This window comes from Callithrix jacchus, chromosome 15, assembly GCF_049354715.1.
Source record: "Callithrix jacchus isolate 240 chromosome 15, calJac240_pri, whole genome shotgun sequence".
NCBI lineage: Eukaryota > Metazoa > Chordata > Mammalia > Primates > Cebidae > Callithrix > Callithrix jacchus.
Genome location: NC_133516.1, coordinates 89128781 through 89144440, shown reverse-complemented (window position 1 = coordinate 89144440; position 15660 = coordinate 89128781). Strand labels below are relative to the sequence as shown.

At 37.7% G+C, this 15660-nt stretch overlaps 1 protein-coding gene across 2 annotated transcripts in view; it reads right to left on the bottom strand.

Annotated features, from left to right (window-relative positions):
- Positions 1 to 10853, bottom strand: part of BTLA (B and T lymphocyte associated) — a 34944-nt gene extending 24091 nt beyond the window's left edge. For both annotated transcript variants that reach the window (XM_035274175.3, XM_035274176.3), the window contains exon 1: positions 10497 to 10853. In XM_035274175.3, coding sequence (XP_035130066.1) covers positions 10497 to 10584 — 88 coding nt within the window. In that variant the 5' untranslated portion in view covers positions 10585 to 10853. The remainder of the gene's footprint in view (positions 1 to 10496) is intronic.
- Positions 10854 to 15660: the final 4807 nt, after the last annotated feature.

Sequence of the window (15660 nt, the reverse complement as noted above, 5' to 3'; positions counted from 1 at the left end):
AAATAATTAAAATAGATACATGCAGTGAAAGAATAAAGATGTCTACTCCCCCTCAACCCCTGCCAGGTGTTTATATAATGAAATAACCCTTGTTAAGTCACTATAGGTTTAGGAATTCTTTCATTTTTAAAATATTTATCAAAACCACTAGTGGTATGTATATTCCAAGATCGGGGGTACCTATTATATTATAGGTTCAGAGTACATCATTTTGAGCAACCCCTTCCTCTATACATAAAAATATTTTCAGAAATAATCATGAGATGAAACAAGTAATAAAATGGCCAGAAAAGAAATATAGACAATGACTATTTTCTTGTGTTGAACTTCATGTATGAAACTATGCAAATTAAAAAATATTTTTAAAATAATATTAAAATACAAAAAAGGAAAATTGCACAGGTATTTATTCAATTAATTTTATATCCACCTAAACAGTATGAAATTTGATTCTTTATAGTCTGATATAACAGTTTAGATAAACAATTGTGTAATAACTAATAAATGAATTGTATTAAAGCTGAAATTCAGCAAAGATACAATTTAGGTAACTACTAAATTGTAACACTAATGTAAAGTTTTATTTTCTTGATTTCTTCTTTAGTTTTAAAAAGTACATGGCAATTGCATAAATATTAATCCATAAAGCATTTAATGCTTTAAAGTTGCCAAGCCAAAAATTTTATACAATTTATACCATTTCCACTGTTTTGAATTTTAAACAGAAATTAAAATTCAAGAATGACCAAATGACAAAACTGAAAAAGCTCCTGTTCTGCTTCTTTGTCTCAGCATTCTCTGTGGTATTATTATTTATTTAAAATTGAATGTTGAAAGGCCAGAATATGTAGTACTACAGAGACTGGGGACACAGAATGTCCTTGGAGGAAACTGGAGTGATCTGGACGTTAGAAATTTACTCTCAAAATGAACACAAGTAGCTGAATTGTATGTGTCCAAGGCCAGCTTTATAACTGGGAAGCTCTCTGAGTTAACTTGCAAATAGAATGCACTGTTTGCCAAAGGATATAAACTACAAATGTGTTAATTTGAAGTTTACATATATGCTATTAAAACTCAACAGTAACCATAGTAATTATTTAGAACTTAGACCAAAAGTATTTTTAAGGGTAAATTTTCACCTCTGACATTGTTCAGATTTGCTAGTGTGTGGTGATAAGTAAAAGAAAATCAATTCTTAGTTGTTTTTACATTCAGCACAGATAACGAACCCACTCGTTCACACCCGTGAATGTGGATATTCCACTGTTCCTGACACGTTAGTAACGAGACAGTTTCTGGCACAAAGAAGAGGCACTTTTCCATTTTGCCATTAGATTTTTATTTTATTATTTTGGGTATGATATAATCTCTCAGAGCTTTCAGATCCCCCAATAGGAAGATAGTCTTTCTGGCTGGGTCAATCAGAAAAGGCTTTCTTGAGGGAGGATGAATCTCTTTCTTCCTCCAAGCCAACTCCCAGGTAAATGTGGTCCTCCTCCCCTTATCACAGCATAATACTATCATCTACCTAATCACATTGGCTAGAACCTGGGGAGCCATCTTAGTCTCCTTCCTTTTCAATGTCCCATTCCATCAACCACCAAGTTAGATGGATTCAGGATGAAAAAATGTCTTGCATTATTTTCCATGACACTGCCTTAATTTGAATCTCATTCTGTCTCATGTGGATTATTGTCACAGCCTACCAATGGTGTCTTATATTCCAAACTTGGCCTAGTTGCCCTCCCTCCACCTCAATCCATTCTCCACATCACTATTACAATCGCATTTTAAAAATTAAAATCCAATCACAAGATTTCTTGGCTAAAACCCCTTAGAGACTCCCTACTGCCTGCAGAAATGTGTCTAGACTTTGTCAAATGGCATTTAGCCCCTGCTTCTTTATGCAAGCTCACCATATCCTCATATCCCCACTCCCTAGCAAATGTCTGATGCGATTTTGTGTGACATGCATCACTCTTTATAATTACATATGTGCCCATGTTTCTGTCTTCTATGTAGTCTGCTACTTCCTTGACAGTGTGTTACCTGTCTCTGCATGAGGAGTTGGACTTAGAACTAAGTATAAAGGTAAGAAAGCATGATGTGCCCTGAGACTGGACAGAAAGATGTTAATGGAGCAAATAATCCCCTGTTCGCAGCTCTAACTGTTTCTATGCTGTATTGGCTGCAAAGCAGAGACAGCTAAGCCCTTAGAGAGAGGCTTAAAGGCATTCAGGTGAAGAACATATGCAGCTCAACATACCTTATAGTAGTTAAATTATAACCACTAAAGAAATGTTAGACTTTACAAGTTCTCAGTTTGAAGAGGCCTGATTTATGTCCACTCAGGGGTGGATATCAAAAATATTCAACAACTGACACTCCATGGACATCCAGCTACACAGACCAGCCATTCAGAAAGGAGTGCCAGCCACAAACAACTGTATGGTCTCGTAACTCCCAGCTGAGCAAGTGTAGTTGCTGAGCTGAACAGAGTAGGTAATTTTTGAAACCAATTAGCCATTTAAAAAAAAAAAAGAGGGTCATGATTATGAATCTTTTGTAAAATACTATTATTTCTTATTTTTAAAGACCATACATTTTTATTATAACCATTATTATGAGGAAAATCTCAACTGAGTTTCACTATGCCTCCATTTCTAGAAGCAATTTCTTCTAAAGCTAGAATTTCCTATTGTTAATGTAATATGACTATTTGGCAAGTAAATTTGAAGATCGATCTCTTCAATGTAGTCGTATTGAGCGATTTAAGACTTGAAGCCATATATCTCTTGGTTTTATCACGTTTGGGATAATTCTGAACTTGTTTTGTCTAAAGTTAGTCATTCTAGTATTTGTCATTGCTTTTCTGACACTCAACAAAGCTTACAAAGTGCCCATGTTATTTCCTTTCCTTGAGATAATTAAGAATAGAATAGAAGAGATCTTTAGAGGTCATGAGGTCAGAGGGCCAGTGGAAAGTTTAAGTTACATTCAGTAGATCATCTCTAGAATCACTGCTACACATTCTTTGCCAGTTACCCACAAATATGCTGCATCTCACATTATCTAGATGCTGCAGATCCAACCTAGATCTGTCTTAACAGGAGGAAAAAAAATATGACTAATATTTTCAAAGTTCTCATTATGAGGCAGGCAGTTTTAGATACCAAATATGTATTGTTTTGTTTGACCCTCACAATGATTTTATGAAGGAATGACTATTATGGGCTTTATTTTCAAGTTGAGGAAACTGGGTATTAGAGAAGATAAGCCAATTTCCCAAGGTCATCAACAGATGGGAGGAAGAGTCGAGACTAGGACTTTAACCTAGGCCTGGCTAACTCCAAAGCACAAGCTCTTCTCCAGCAGGGTTATTGTGAAAGTAAATCAGAACATACAGGAAATGCTCTTAGCACTATGCGTGGCACATAACAAGTACCAGATGTTACGTTTTCTGATTGGATGAATTTAGGGAAGTGACACAGAAGTTGAGTCATTGTCCAGAGCTGTAAAGCCTGTGAGTGGTAAAGGCAAGATGGAAACCCAGAAGGCTCTGCTGTAAAATACTACTCCCAACAACCATTGTAGGGATCAGCAGTGGTGCACAATAACTGGCATATACAACAGGCAAAAAAATTTATAGAAAGAAGAAAGGCAGCATATCTAATATAAGCATGTTCTTCTTTAATGTTGGAGGGGAAATTCTACAGACATATATTAACCAGGTAGACTTGCCTTGGTCAAAACTAGAAAATTGAAAGAAACTTTGTCCTTTGATAATTTTCTACACTTGTTTTCAGGACTTCTTCATTACATCTCTACCAAGTCACAAATGTCCCCTTGCAGTTCTATCCTATTGGTCACTGACTTTGCTTCTCTAGGCCAGAGGATTCATATGCATTCCACTTCTTAGAGCCCTGTCTATTCTGTGAAACAAGGAAGTTTCTGGTGGAGTTTTAGTTGGTCAACATGTAATTATTGCTATTGAGTAGTAAAAGCTTTTAGCCAATTTAATGAGTCCTAAAGAACAATGATTTATGTTGACAATTTAGAGAATATCTCTGGTCTAGAGAGACTTTGGTTGCCTGTGACACATGGGTCCTGTCCTTCAGAGAGGTTAAATTTTCCACCTTGGTTACAGGGACTTCAGGGAGAAACACAGGGCAGCAAATGCAGAGAGCATACCTTAGAAGCTGTTGACAGTAGGGTCAGTGAACACCTCTGACACCTGATCAGAAACCAACATGAGTATTCCTAAATATTGACTTCTGTGATGTTCAGAGTAAGTGTGGCTTATGTATAATGACTGCAAAGGGAAAGTCCATCTCTACTTTCTTCCCAGATATTTCCTCGCATCTCTAACATGTTCTACCACAGAGATCACACCGAGATTCATTGGCATTTTCAAAGTCCTTGAAGATACTTAACAATACCTATAAGGACAGAATTTGCTAATTGTCCTCCAACATTAATTCCCATCTTTGAATATTATAGAGGAAGATGAAATGGGGCCATAACCCCCCAGCTAAAAATCTCAATGCCCCAGCCTCCCTTGCAGCCAACTTCTGGATAATAGGCCATCTGTGATGCGTGTGAATTCCAGGTTGTTCTTATAAGATGAACATGGTTAAGAAGGCAGAAAAGAGAAATTAAAGAGCTCTGCCAGCTAAACCTGATGTTTTCCTGGGACTGATATAACACTCTCCTGGACTCTGTTCTGAGTGAATCTCAAATTATGTATGTTTAGATTCTGTGCATACTAAAAATGACACCTCTGTGTGCATACACACAGACACATGTACACAAGCCACTTCTTCCATAGAGATAAACATGTAAATCAGGTCCATAACCATGACAGTATACCAGAAAGGTACAAAATATTGAGCCTATTGTGAGGCAAGAGAATGGAGAGTATTAGAAAAGTCAAGCAAATCTCATATGATACAATTCACTGACACAATACAACTCTAGCTGCATGACTCTCAAACACTATTAGCATTCCTTGCTGACTGAGGATAAGACAGATAATGCTTTTGGTGTTTTTGTCACAAAGTTTTCATGACAAAAATCCCAAAAGCAATTGCAACAAAAGCCAAAATCAACAAATAGGATCTAATTAAACTGAAGAACTTCTGCGTAGCAAAAGAAACTATCATCAGAGTGAACAGGCAACCTACAGAATGGAAGAAAATTTTTGTAATCTATCCATCTAAGAAAGGTCTAATATCCAGAATTTACAAGGAACTTAAATAAATTTATAAGAAAAAAACAACCCCATCGAAAAGTGGGAAAAGGATATGAACAGACACTTCTCTCTCTCTTTTTTTTTTTCTGAGTCAGAGTCTCACTCTGTTACCCAGCTGGAGTGTGGTGGTGCAATCTTGGCTCATTGCAACGTCCATCTCCTGGGATCATGCAATTCTGCCTCTGCCTCTGAAGTAGCTGGTATTACAGGTGTGCACCACCAAGCCAAGCTAATTTTTGTATTTTTAGTACAGACAAGGTTTCACCATGTTGACCAGATTGGTCTTGAACTTCTGATTTCAAATGATCTGACTGCCTCAGCCTCCCAAAGTGCTGGGATAACAGGCATGAGCCACTGCACCTGACCTAAGCCAACACTTCTGAAAAGAAGGCCAATAAACATAAGAATAAAAGCTCAACATCACTGATCATCAGAGAAATGCAAATCAAAACCACAATGAAATACCATCTCACGCCAGTCAGAATGACGATTTTTAATCAGTCAGGAAACAATAGATGCTGGTGAGGCTGCGGAGAATTAGGAATGCTTTTACACTGTTGATGGGAGTGTAAATTAGTTCAACCATTGTGGAAGACAGGATGGCAATTCCTCAAGGATCTAGAACCAGAAATACCATTTTACCCCGTACTGGGTATATACCCAAAGGAATATATACCAAATACCAAATCCCATTACTGGGTATACACCCAAAGGAATATAAATCATTCTACTATAAAGGCACATGCACAGGTATGTTTATTGCAGCACTATTTACTGTAGCAAAGACATGGAACCAACCCAAATTCCCATCAATGATACACTGAAAAAAGAAAATATGGTACATATACAACATGGAATATTATGCAGTCATAAAAAGGGATGAGATCATGTCCTTTGCAGGTACATGGATGAAGCAGGAAGCCATAATTCTCAGCAAACTAACATAGGAACCGAAAACCAAACATTGCATGTTTTGACTCATTAATGGGAGCTGAACAATGAGAACATATGGATACAGAGAGGGGAACAACACAAACCAGAGCCTGTTGAGGGTGGGGAGGAGGAAAGGAACATTACAGGATGGGTCAATAGGTTCGGCAAACCACCGTGGCATTTGAATATCTATGTAGCAAATTTGCATGTTCTGCACATGTATCCTGTTTTCCTTTTTTTTTTTAAAGAAGAAATGAAGGAAAAAAAGAGTAGATGATAATATCAATAGTAATTTAGAGAAGACTTTTGTCAACTCCAAAGTTTTATTTCTGGTTGATTCCCAGTTGTCACCCAATGTAACTTTAATGAGACTATTAAGCTAATGAAATGTTGGACTAAAAGAAAAAAAGTTAGCTAAATATACACATCACTTCATGACATACCATGCACTATTCTAAGTGTTTTACAGAATTAATTCACCTAAAAGTCACAACAATCTTATAAGATTATTCTCCCATTTTTTAGATGAGGAAACTGAGGACCGGAGACTTTATAGTCACAAAACTATTAAATGGCAGACATCGGATACTAATCCAGTCAGTCTGGCTCTAGAGTACCTGATCTTAGCCACTATACCACACAGCTTCTCCAAGGAAAACAGAAAATGATTAATTTTATTTTTTGAACCTGATTAAAAATGCCTGTAAACATTTGTTTTTCAATTCTGAGCTCTACATAAAAATGAAACTCACAAATAATGGAAATTAAGTAGGAAAGTCCCAATGAGGCAAGATAAACAGCTTTTGACTTCAACTTTACAGTAGAGGAAATTTTGATAGTAGGACAGAGGAAGCAACAAGCAATTAAAGAACTTCTCTGTGATTGGAAAGTATATTCCAGGCTGCAATCACCACAGGGTTAATCTGTTCGTGCTTTAATTCAAGAAGTCTTGTACCACAGAATGCATTCCTAAACATTTATTTAATATGTGGCAGGCATTTTGTAATAATACATAGGCACTTGGCAGAAGACAGCTCTATCTCTAGCATTCCTCCATGCGCACATTTCGTTAGAAACAAATAGCTGAAGCCATAGAAATATGCTTTATAAAGATACGGTGCTACAAAGCCTGAACTTCAAGGAACGATAGATAATTGCAGAGCACCATCTGTCCCGGTGTATCTTTTTTGACCCAAAAATATGGCCAGTTTGTGGTAGAGCAAAAAAATCTGCATGGTCTGTGGAATATGGTATTTGAAAGCTGATCCATGGACCATATTGGACCATCATAATAAAAGGAAAAAATGACACAGGCCAGACCAAAATGGAGACATAGCTCTAACCACTGTATTCTGGAAAGAGCCAGAATACAGGTGTTCTTCCCTTACTGAACCAGACTAAGATTGCTTTTTAAAAAATCACAATAACCAGTAATCAATCAAAGAGTTCTAACTGCCTTTATTTTGGATCATACATTCTGCTAGGCGATACCCAGACAATAACTGCAGTGTTCCTGCCTGCCTAAAGGTAGAATCCTTGGTTATCCTCAACTGAACTAGGGTCTAGGGCAGCCTCAGACAAATGGTCCAGGATGACAGGCCAGGCAATGGACAGGACACTTCCACTTGCAGTCTAGTTCTTGCCAGTATGATCTGCCCATGAAGGGAAGGTGTTGACATTTTATTACTTCTAGCAGGACAGAAATTCTATGCCACACACTCGGGGCAAGTTTCTCTAATGTTTTGGAGAAACACGAAAATAAGCAAGCATACTTTCATAATAAAGGAGGACCTTAAACAGGTAGTTTGTAAAGAACATCACATTTTTTCCAGCCTTATTATAGATGCAGCCTTACTCCTAGGAACAAGGACACGGGTCTCACATTGCTTTGAAGTAGGAGGAAAATCTTCAAAGATTACCTTTAAACACTTTGAAAATGTGTTACTGTAAAGAACTCAGTAATTAAGTAAATCTCAGGAAATCCCCAAGATAGAAAGTAATTAATGCGGTTTTAAGAAATGGAGCCATCAGCTCTGCCTGGAAGAACAAATTTCACCAAATGTTTCTTCTCTCAACCTATAGCCCCAATTTAATGCAACTGATGCTGCAATCCATTATATCAACTGGTATATAAGCTATCTGACCAGCACTTCATTCAAGTCTGTCTTTCTCTCTTCCTTCCTTCCTTCCTTCCTTCCTTCCTTCCTTCCTTCCTTCCTTTTCTTTCTTTCTTTCTTTCTTTCTTTCTTTCTTTCTTTCTTTCTTTCTTTCTTTCTTTCTTTCTTTCTTCTTTCGTCTCTCTTTCTTTCTTTTTGAGTGCAGTGGTGTGATCTTGAGTCACTGAAGCCTCACCTCTTGCCTGGGTTCAAGCTATTCTCCTGCCTTGGCCTCCTGAGTAGCTAGGATTACAGGCATCCCCCACCACACCCAGGTAATTTTTGTATTTTTATTAGAGACGGGGTTTCACCATGTTGGCCAGTCTGGTCTTAAACTCTTGAACTCAGGTGATGCACGTGTCTTAGCCTCCCAAAGTGCTGGGATTACAGGTGTGAGCCACGGCTCCTGGCTGCATTTGGTTTTCTGAATAATTTGATTCATTATATTTTGGGCTAAATATATTGTAAAATATATTCTACTTATTTATTTTTAACTTTAAAAACTCAAATATTTCTAATAATAATGTTAAAATATACTTCTTATTTAATTACATGGAGGTTGCTTGGTGAAAATAATATAGGAAAAAATACCACTAACATTTTTTGAGCTCTAAATATATACACTTACTATGCTAGGCACTTTACCCATACTATTACATTTGCAGTCTTCATAGTGGCCCCATCATTTAGGTACAATTATTATCTCAATTGTACAAGTGAGGAAACTAAAGATGAGAGAAGAGACTAAATCAAGACCATGCAGTAAGTGGGAAGGAAATTAACCCAGTTCTGACATCCAAGTTCACTTTTGCAAACACCAGGTTGCACATTAATAAATGTCATACTCCACCCTTAGGGCAGTTTAGTCCTGAAACTCATTGGTCTTAATTTCAGAGAGTAGTTTATGTATCCTTCAAATGGGGATGAATTCTATTTAATAATTTGACTCCAGTTGTAGCTATGTGACTACCGGCATCTGATGGAAGGTGAAAAATTCAGCTAATCATCTAAGCACCTAGATGACTTAATACTAGATACTTGCAAACATAAAACTGCTTGGGTAGCTAAGGATTTTTTTTACTTTGCACTTGGTTGTGTGGCGTCCTGGCATCATAGAGACAAATTCCAAACTATGCATTTTCAAATTACAGATAGACTTTCCATAGAACCTCAGTGACCATATTTTCTAATTTAAAATTTCAGTACACAAACATAAATGTGTGCTTGTGGGTATAATAAGACAGAATATTTAAAACCTGAAAAATTGCTGGGTGTGGTGGCTTACGCCTATGCTCCCAGCACTTTGGGAGCCTGAGGCAGGTGGATCACTTGGGGTCAGGAGTTCGAGACCAGCCTGCCCAACATGGTGAAACCCCGTCTCTACTAAAAACAAAAATTAGCTGGGCATGGTGGCAGGTGCCTGTAATCCCAGCTACTCCAGAGGCTGAGGCAGGAGAATAGCTTGAACCCTGGAGGTGGAGGTTGCAATGAGTCGAGATCACACCACTGTACTCCAGCCTGGGTGACAAAATCAAAACTGTTTCAAAAAAATGAAATATAAATAAACCCTGAAAAATCAGAAGCTTTTAAAGAGCTACTCATAGGCTTTCCCTCTTGATGATACGTGGGTTCCTATGTCAATATAAGGTAGCAAGTGACTTTTCTCAATCGGTATTCTCAAGGCATACACCCTACTGAAGCAAGTATAGAGATTTTATTTAGAAACAATATTTTCCGAGAGTAACTCCAACATCTGTCCTAACCAAATAAGCACTGCAACTCGGCTTAGAAAGAATGAGCTATCTATTCATCATCAGTAGGGCAGCCAGAGCATTTTCACAAGAAGTAGTGATAGATTTGTACTTAACTATTTATAACATCTACTCAGTTCTCTTTTCTTGCCATCAACTTGTTTTTTTAAGAAAGTTACCCAAGCTATGGATGCAATGCGTGCATTTTAGGCAGGTGAATACTATGTTCTAACTTGGTTTATGCTCTACGATGCCTTCGGTAAGGAAACATAACTGCTTTGTTTTATCTATGATTACCTACTTAGCACAAACATTACACCGGACTAAGCTCAGCAGGGAAAACTGTTGCCTCCAAGCCTCCCTGAGAAATGAAACCAGAAATAATCTAAGCAGGTGCCTTACCATGGATTCTCCAGATGTCCAGATATGGGATTAGGAAGAAGACCCCAAATAATTTCCCAATTCCGAGCATGGCAGGCAATGTCTTCATTTCCTGCACATAGCAGGGATGGAAAAACTGCTCAAGTAGAAGTCTTCTGTTCGTCCTGAGTTCTGCAGAGTTGGGTCAGTTTACCTACCCCAGTGGCATCTGTGAAATTAAAAAAAAAAAGAAGAAGAGAGAGAGAGAGAAAGGTGGTAAGAGAGAAACATAGGAAGAGCCTGGATGTTTTTGTGAAACGAAGTGAACAGAAAGACAATGTGGTTCTCTGCTCTGTGGTTTTTGCTTCTTGTTAGGTTGGCTGCTCACTTTCAAACACTGAACTGCAAAGCAGCTCAGTCCTTAACTTCTCCTTCCGCTCTGCTACCTTTTTGCCCCAGCTTGAGGTTTTTCCTGTGCTCAAAGTGAAATGAGCAATTAAACTTTAAAGAAATTTACATTGTTGCAGTCTTTGAGATTTTAATCAAACTCAGGTCAGGAAATTTATGTTAAAACTATCAGTGGTAACTATACACTTTTCCCTTCATAATAGTCTGTGATTATGAAACTTTTTTTATGTAAAAGATTTTAGGTTTCTTTTTCTTTCCTGTACTTGTCACGGTAAGATGAGGATGCCTATTGTCATTAAACCAGTGAAGACTTATCTGAGGTTATGGAGAAAATGAGTGACAGGAAGTACTTCTTTAACAGAAAAAGGAAGAGCAGCCGTCTTTAATCTGTGGATACATATCAATGGAACAAGATCATCATTAATATTGGCTACACGTTCTCTCTAGAAAATAAAGTTCTAATCTAAAGGAGATCTTGAATATCAAGGAAAGGAAATTTCCATTTTAAGCATTCATCATACAGTTGTTGTCTTAATGAAGTAGAATAGAAACCGTAAAGGAAGAAATGGAAAAGTTCAAGATCAGATGGCACAGGCCACCATAGGGCTGTTTTCTCCACAACCACTTGTAATAACTAGCTTAGCTTATAGTCATAGGAGATAATCAAATTCACCTGCCATTTGAGACTCCAAATGAGAGATCTAGATTTGTGGCATTTGTGGTCATTGACAGAAGTAGATTATGTAAGTTTTAGTTTTTTCCTCAGATACTCATGATTTTTTTCCAAGGCCAAACTTCAGTGGTTTTAAGTACATAAAATTAAAAAAGTTATCACATATTTATTGATTCAAATAGACAATGTGCTATAGTTGGAGATAAATTATGAATGAGTTGCTATTGCTGATTTTAAAGAACGCATTCAGCCAGTATTACAATTTCCTCACATTCAACTTTAGTGTTGGTCCTATAATATAGTATAATACAGAGAGGCTCCACATAGCCTTTTAGAATTTTCATTACCAATCGGATAAACATCCTGGCAAATATTTGTGCAGTATTTACACAGCTCTTTCATTTTCCCATGTTCACAGTAGAGTAAAAGCTTCCTGTGGCAGCTGAAGCAAGGCTTACTGTCCCTTTAAAATGGTGCACAGGTCAAAACCATAGCCCACAAGCTCAGGATATTGTCCCAAACTAGAGAGAGGTCGTGTTAACTTTATCTCAGCTTGAAACTGTTATGTCACTATTTTAAATATTTTTTTCATTCTAGAAGGTCCAAACTAATTAGACAAAATTTGGAAAAACCCTCATGTAGCATCTAATGCATTTAAATATACATATATTTTCTTGCTTTTATTAGCATGCCTACTTCTTTATCCCTCCACAGCTAGAGTCCTGAGAGTCCCACTGTAGATAAAACTCTGCCTCAGATTCTCACTCCTATCTTTGTTCTAGAAAGAAAAAATGGAAAGTAGTCAGACTCAGAAATTTGTTAACCCATTAACAAGTCAGTCTTGCCTTAAGCTTATAACTTTTGTAATCCCATCATAGTTATGTATTATTTAAAACAAAAATTATAATTTTCATTTACATTTGCAAATTTAAAGAATTTACTACATTATCAAAAGTGATTGCATTACATATTGAAACAATTCTAAAAACATGAACCTATAATTAGTTTTATGTTGAAAGACAAAAAGAGAGAATTTGGTTTCTTCACATTCTTTTTACAAACGTCTCAGGAACTACCTGGAGGGCAAATTTTTTAGTTCACTTACAGACTCAGTTGCTTTCAAGAATCATGAAGCAGCTATACTTTCTGCTAGGAATATTTTTCCCCTAGGTGATCAGAGAACCAGCAATCACAAAACATGACGCAGGGTCCTGGAAAAGTCTTGCCCCTGATGTTAGAAAACCCAAAGAGATGCATCTTGGTTCTGCTCTTTTTTAACTACCCCCCAAAACATTCCATAGCTTTACTGTAAATGTAGTCCAGCATTTAAAAACTTTAACATTTTTCTATTTGGTGTAATTTTTTAATTAATGTTATTGTTAAAAATGATTTCTATACATGACTGTACTTTATAATCAGCCTGAGTACTTTTAATAAAATGGGTGGAATTTTTGAATCCTACCCATTTCCATTGAATCAGAATTTCACAGGGTGAAGTCCAGATATCACTATTTTTAAAAAGCTCCAAAGGTGATTTTGATATATTAGTTTGAAGGAATATTTAGAAACCAATTATGAGTTGGCAGGGGACATAAGTTTTTGAATCACATAAAACATGGTATCAAATCTTTGTCACTTACTAGTTATTGGACTTTTAATAGATTTTCTATGTTCCTAGAGTCTGTAGTAGACACAGAGATGGAGATGCACCTCTCAGATCCCCCTTCAACACTGTATTTGCTCTTAAGTGGGGGGGATGCAATAGGTAGAGTACCTCCAATGTAAACTTCTCCCAGTTCTGCTCAGCTGAGACACACCTTGACCAATGTCATGCTTTCCCATGACAGCTTGCATCCAGTGATGGAGCAAAAAGTGCTGGCCATTTTGACCTGACATGGGAAGCTGATGGGCAATACTTGATCCAGAGTTCCCAACTGAGTTTGCTAAGGGTATATTAGGCTTGCAGCCCAGCTTAATTTCTTCCTCTGCTCTCTTCCTTTCACAGTTGTTGATCTCTAATCTATCTTTGCTTCCAGAGAACCAAATCTGCTCCATATTTCAATTTCCAGTTATGTAAAACATAGAAACAATACCTATCTGCTTTGTTGGTTAACTGAGGTGAAATATGCAAAATAATCAGTAAATTGCAACTATAATCATTCTGGAACCAAGAAGCCCTGTATTAATAAACCCAAATGTAATGATGGTGGAACAAGTTGAAAATATCTACTTGCTAATGGGAGTCATTGTTGCATGGAGATCAGGACTCTAAAGTAAATGTCATAATAAAGCTTTGATCAGCAGAGGAATGATGTAGCTTAAAGGTGACCCAAATTACAAAAACATTTACAAGGATGGATCAGCCATGCAGAAGGGCCTTAGGTCTCTATGTAGCATCTCATGCTTCCATGTCTTATGAACTAAAAATCAAGTTACATGCACCCAACATTCCCATGACAGTGTTTAAAAAGTTTCATAGGCAATTTTTGATTGTTGAGGAAAGTGTTATTTGCAAAATAATAAAACATAATAAAGTGAGGAAGCCTTCCTTTTAGAACAATTGGTCTCCCCACATGAAGAAAGAATATAGTATTCATAGTTCACATTTTTATTTAACAGTAATCAATTCTAATTGAATGATATTTAGTCCATTTTTGACAAAGACTGCTATGGTTTGAGTGTGGGTGTCTCCTTGAAATTCCTGTGTCAGAACTTAACCCCTAAGGTGATGGCATTACGAGACAGGGGCTTTTAGAATCTGATTAGGTCATGAGGGTCTGCCCTCATGAATGGAATTAATGCCCTTATGAAAGAGGCTTCAGGCTGGGTGCTGTGGCTTACATCCGTAATCCCAAACTTTGTGAGCCCAAGTCAGGAAGATCGCTTGAGGCCAGAAGTTCAAAACTAGCCTGGGCAATATAGTAAAACCCCTTTATCTAAAAGAAACTTCAAAACTTAGCTGGATATGGTGTTATGTGCCTGTAGTCCCAGCTACTTGGGACACTAAGGCAGAAGGATTATTTGAGCCCAGAAGTTCAAGGCTTCAGTGAGTTATGATCACACCACGGCACTCCAGCCTGGGCAACAGAGTAAGATCCTGTCTTCAAAAAAGGCTTCAGAGAGTTGCCTGCACTTCCATCTCTTCTACCATGTGAGAACACAACATTCATCCCTTCTTGTCCCCTTTCACCTTGCTGTCAGGAGGCAGTAAGGAGGCACCATCCTAGAAGCAGACAGCGACCCTCACCAGACACCGTATGTGTTGGAACCTCGATCTTGGACCTCCCACTCTCCAGAACTGTGAGAAATATACCTCTGTTCTTCATAAATTACCCAGTTTTTATAGTGAGCTATGATCATGCCACTGCACTCTAGTCTGGGTGACAGAGCAGGACCCCGTCTTTAAAAACAAAGGAACAAACAGAAATTACTGTTTTTAAGGTATCGTGTTATACCAACACACATGGAAGAAGACCGTCATGTAAGTTTCTGCAAAGATTTTTTTCTAGGTCATGGTGCATCAATAGTCTGTTAAAAAGTTCCTTTAAGCTAAGGGGGAAAATGTCAATATGACTAATTTTCAGTTTTTAGAGAAATAACACATATACCCCCACACACACATGTTCCTATTCAGAAAAGGGAATACAAGAAACATAGGTAGCCTGGTCAATAGCCAGGGTACCCTGCTGCAGCAGTAGGTGAAGTTTTTTAAGTAGCCCATGCAATAGCCTCAGCCTCTGCTCTCTGAAAGGTCTTTCCAGTTTTTAAAAGTAAAGCTCAAGGGGAAGCAGACTCGGGGCAGAGCCTAGTATGCAGGAAGTTTATTAGGGTGTGCACTGGGGATCATTAAGTGTGAAGGCAGAAAAGAAAACCGAATTCAGCAGAGGGCAAAGGGAGACATCAGGATGTGATAGTCTCAGCGAAGGCCTCAGCAAAACAGAAGGAGGTCTGAAGCTTTGATCCTTTATAGAAGACTGACCGCTGAAGGCTCTTAGCCAGGAACACTCCCAGCAGCTGGAGGAAACAAATTCTTCAGTCCTGGAGAGGATCTGAATGCACTACACGAGCTCTCTTAACTTGATGACCACAGCTGAGATGGGTATTGGCGAGGAAGGCTTTGGGGAA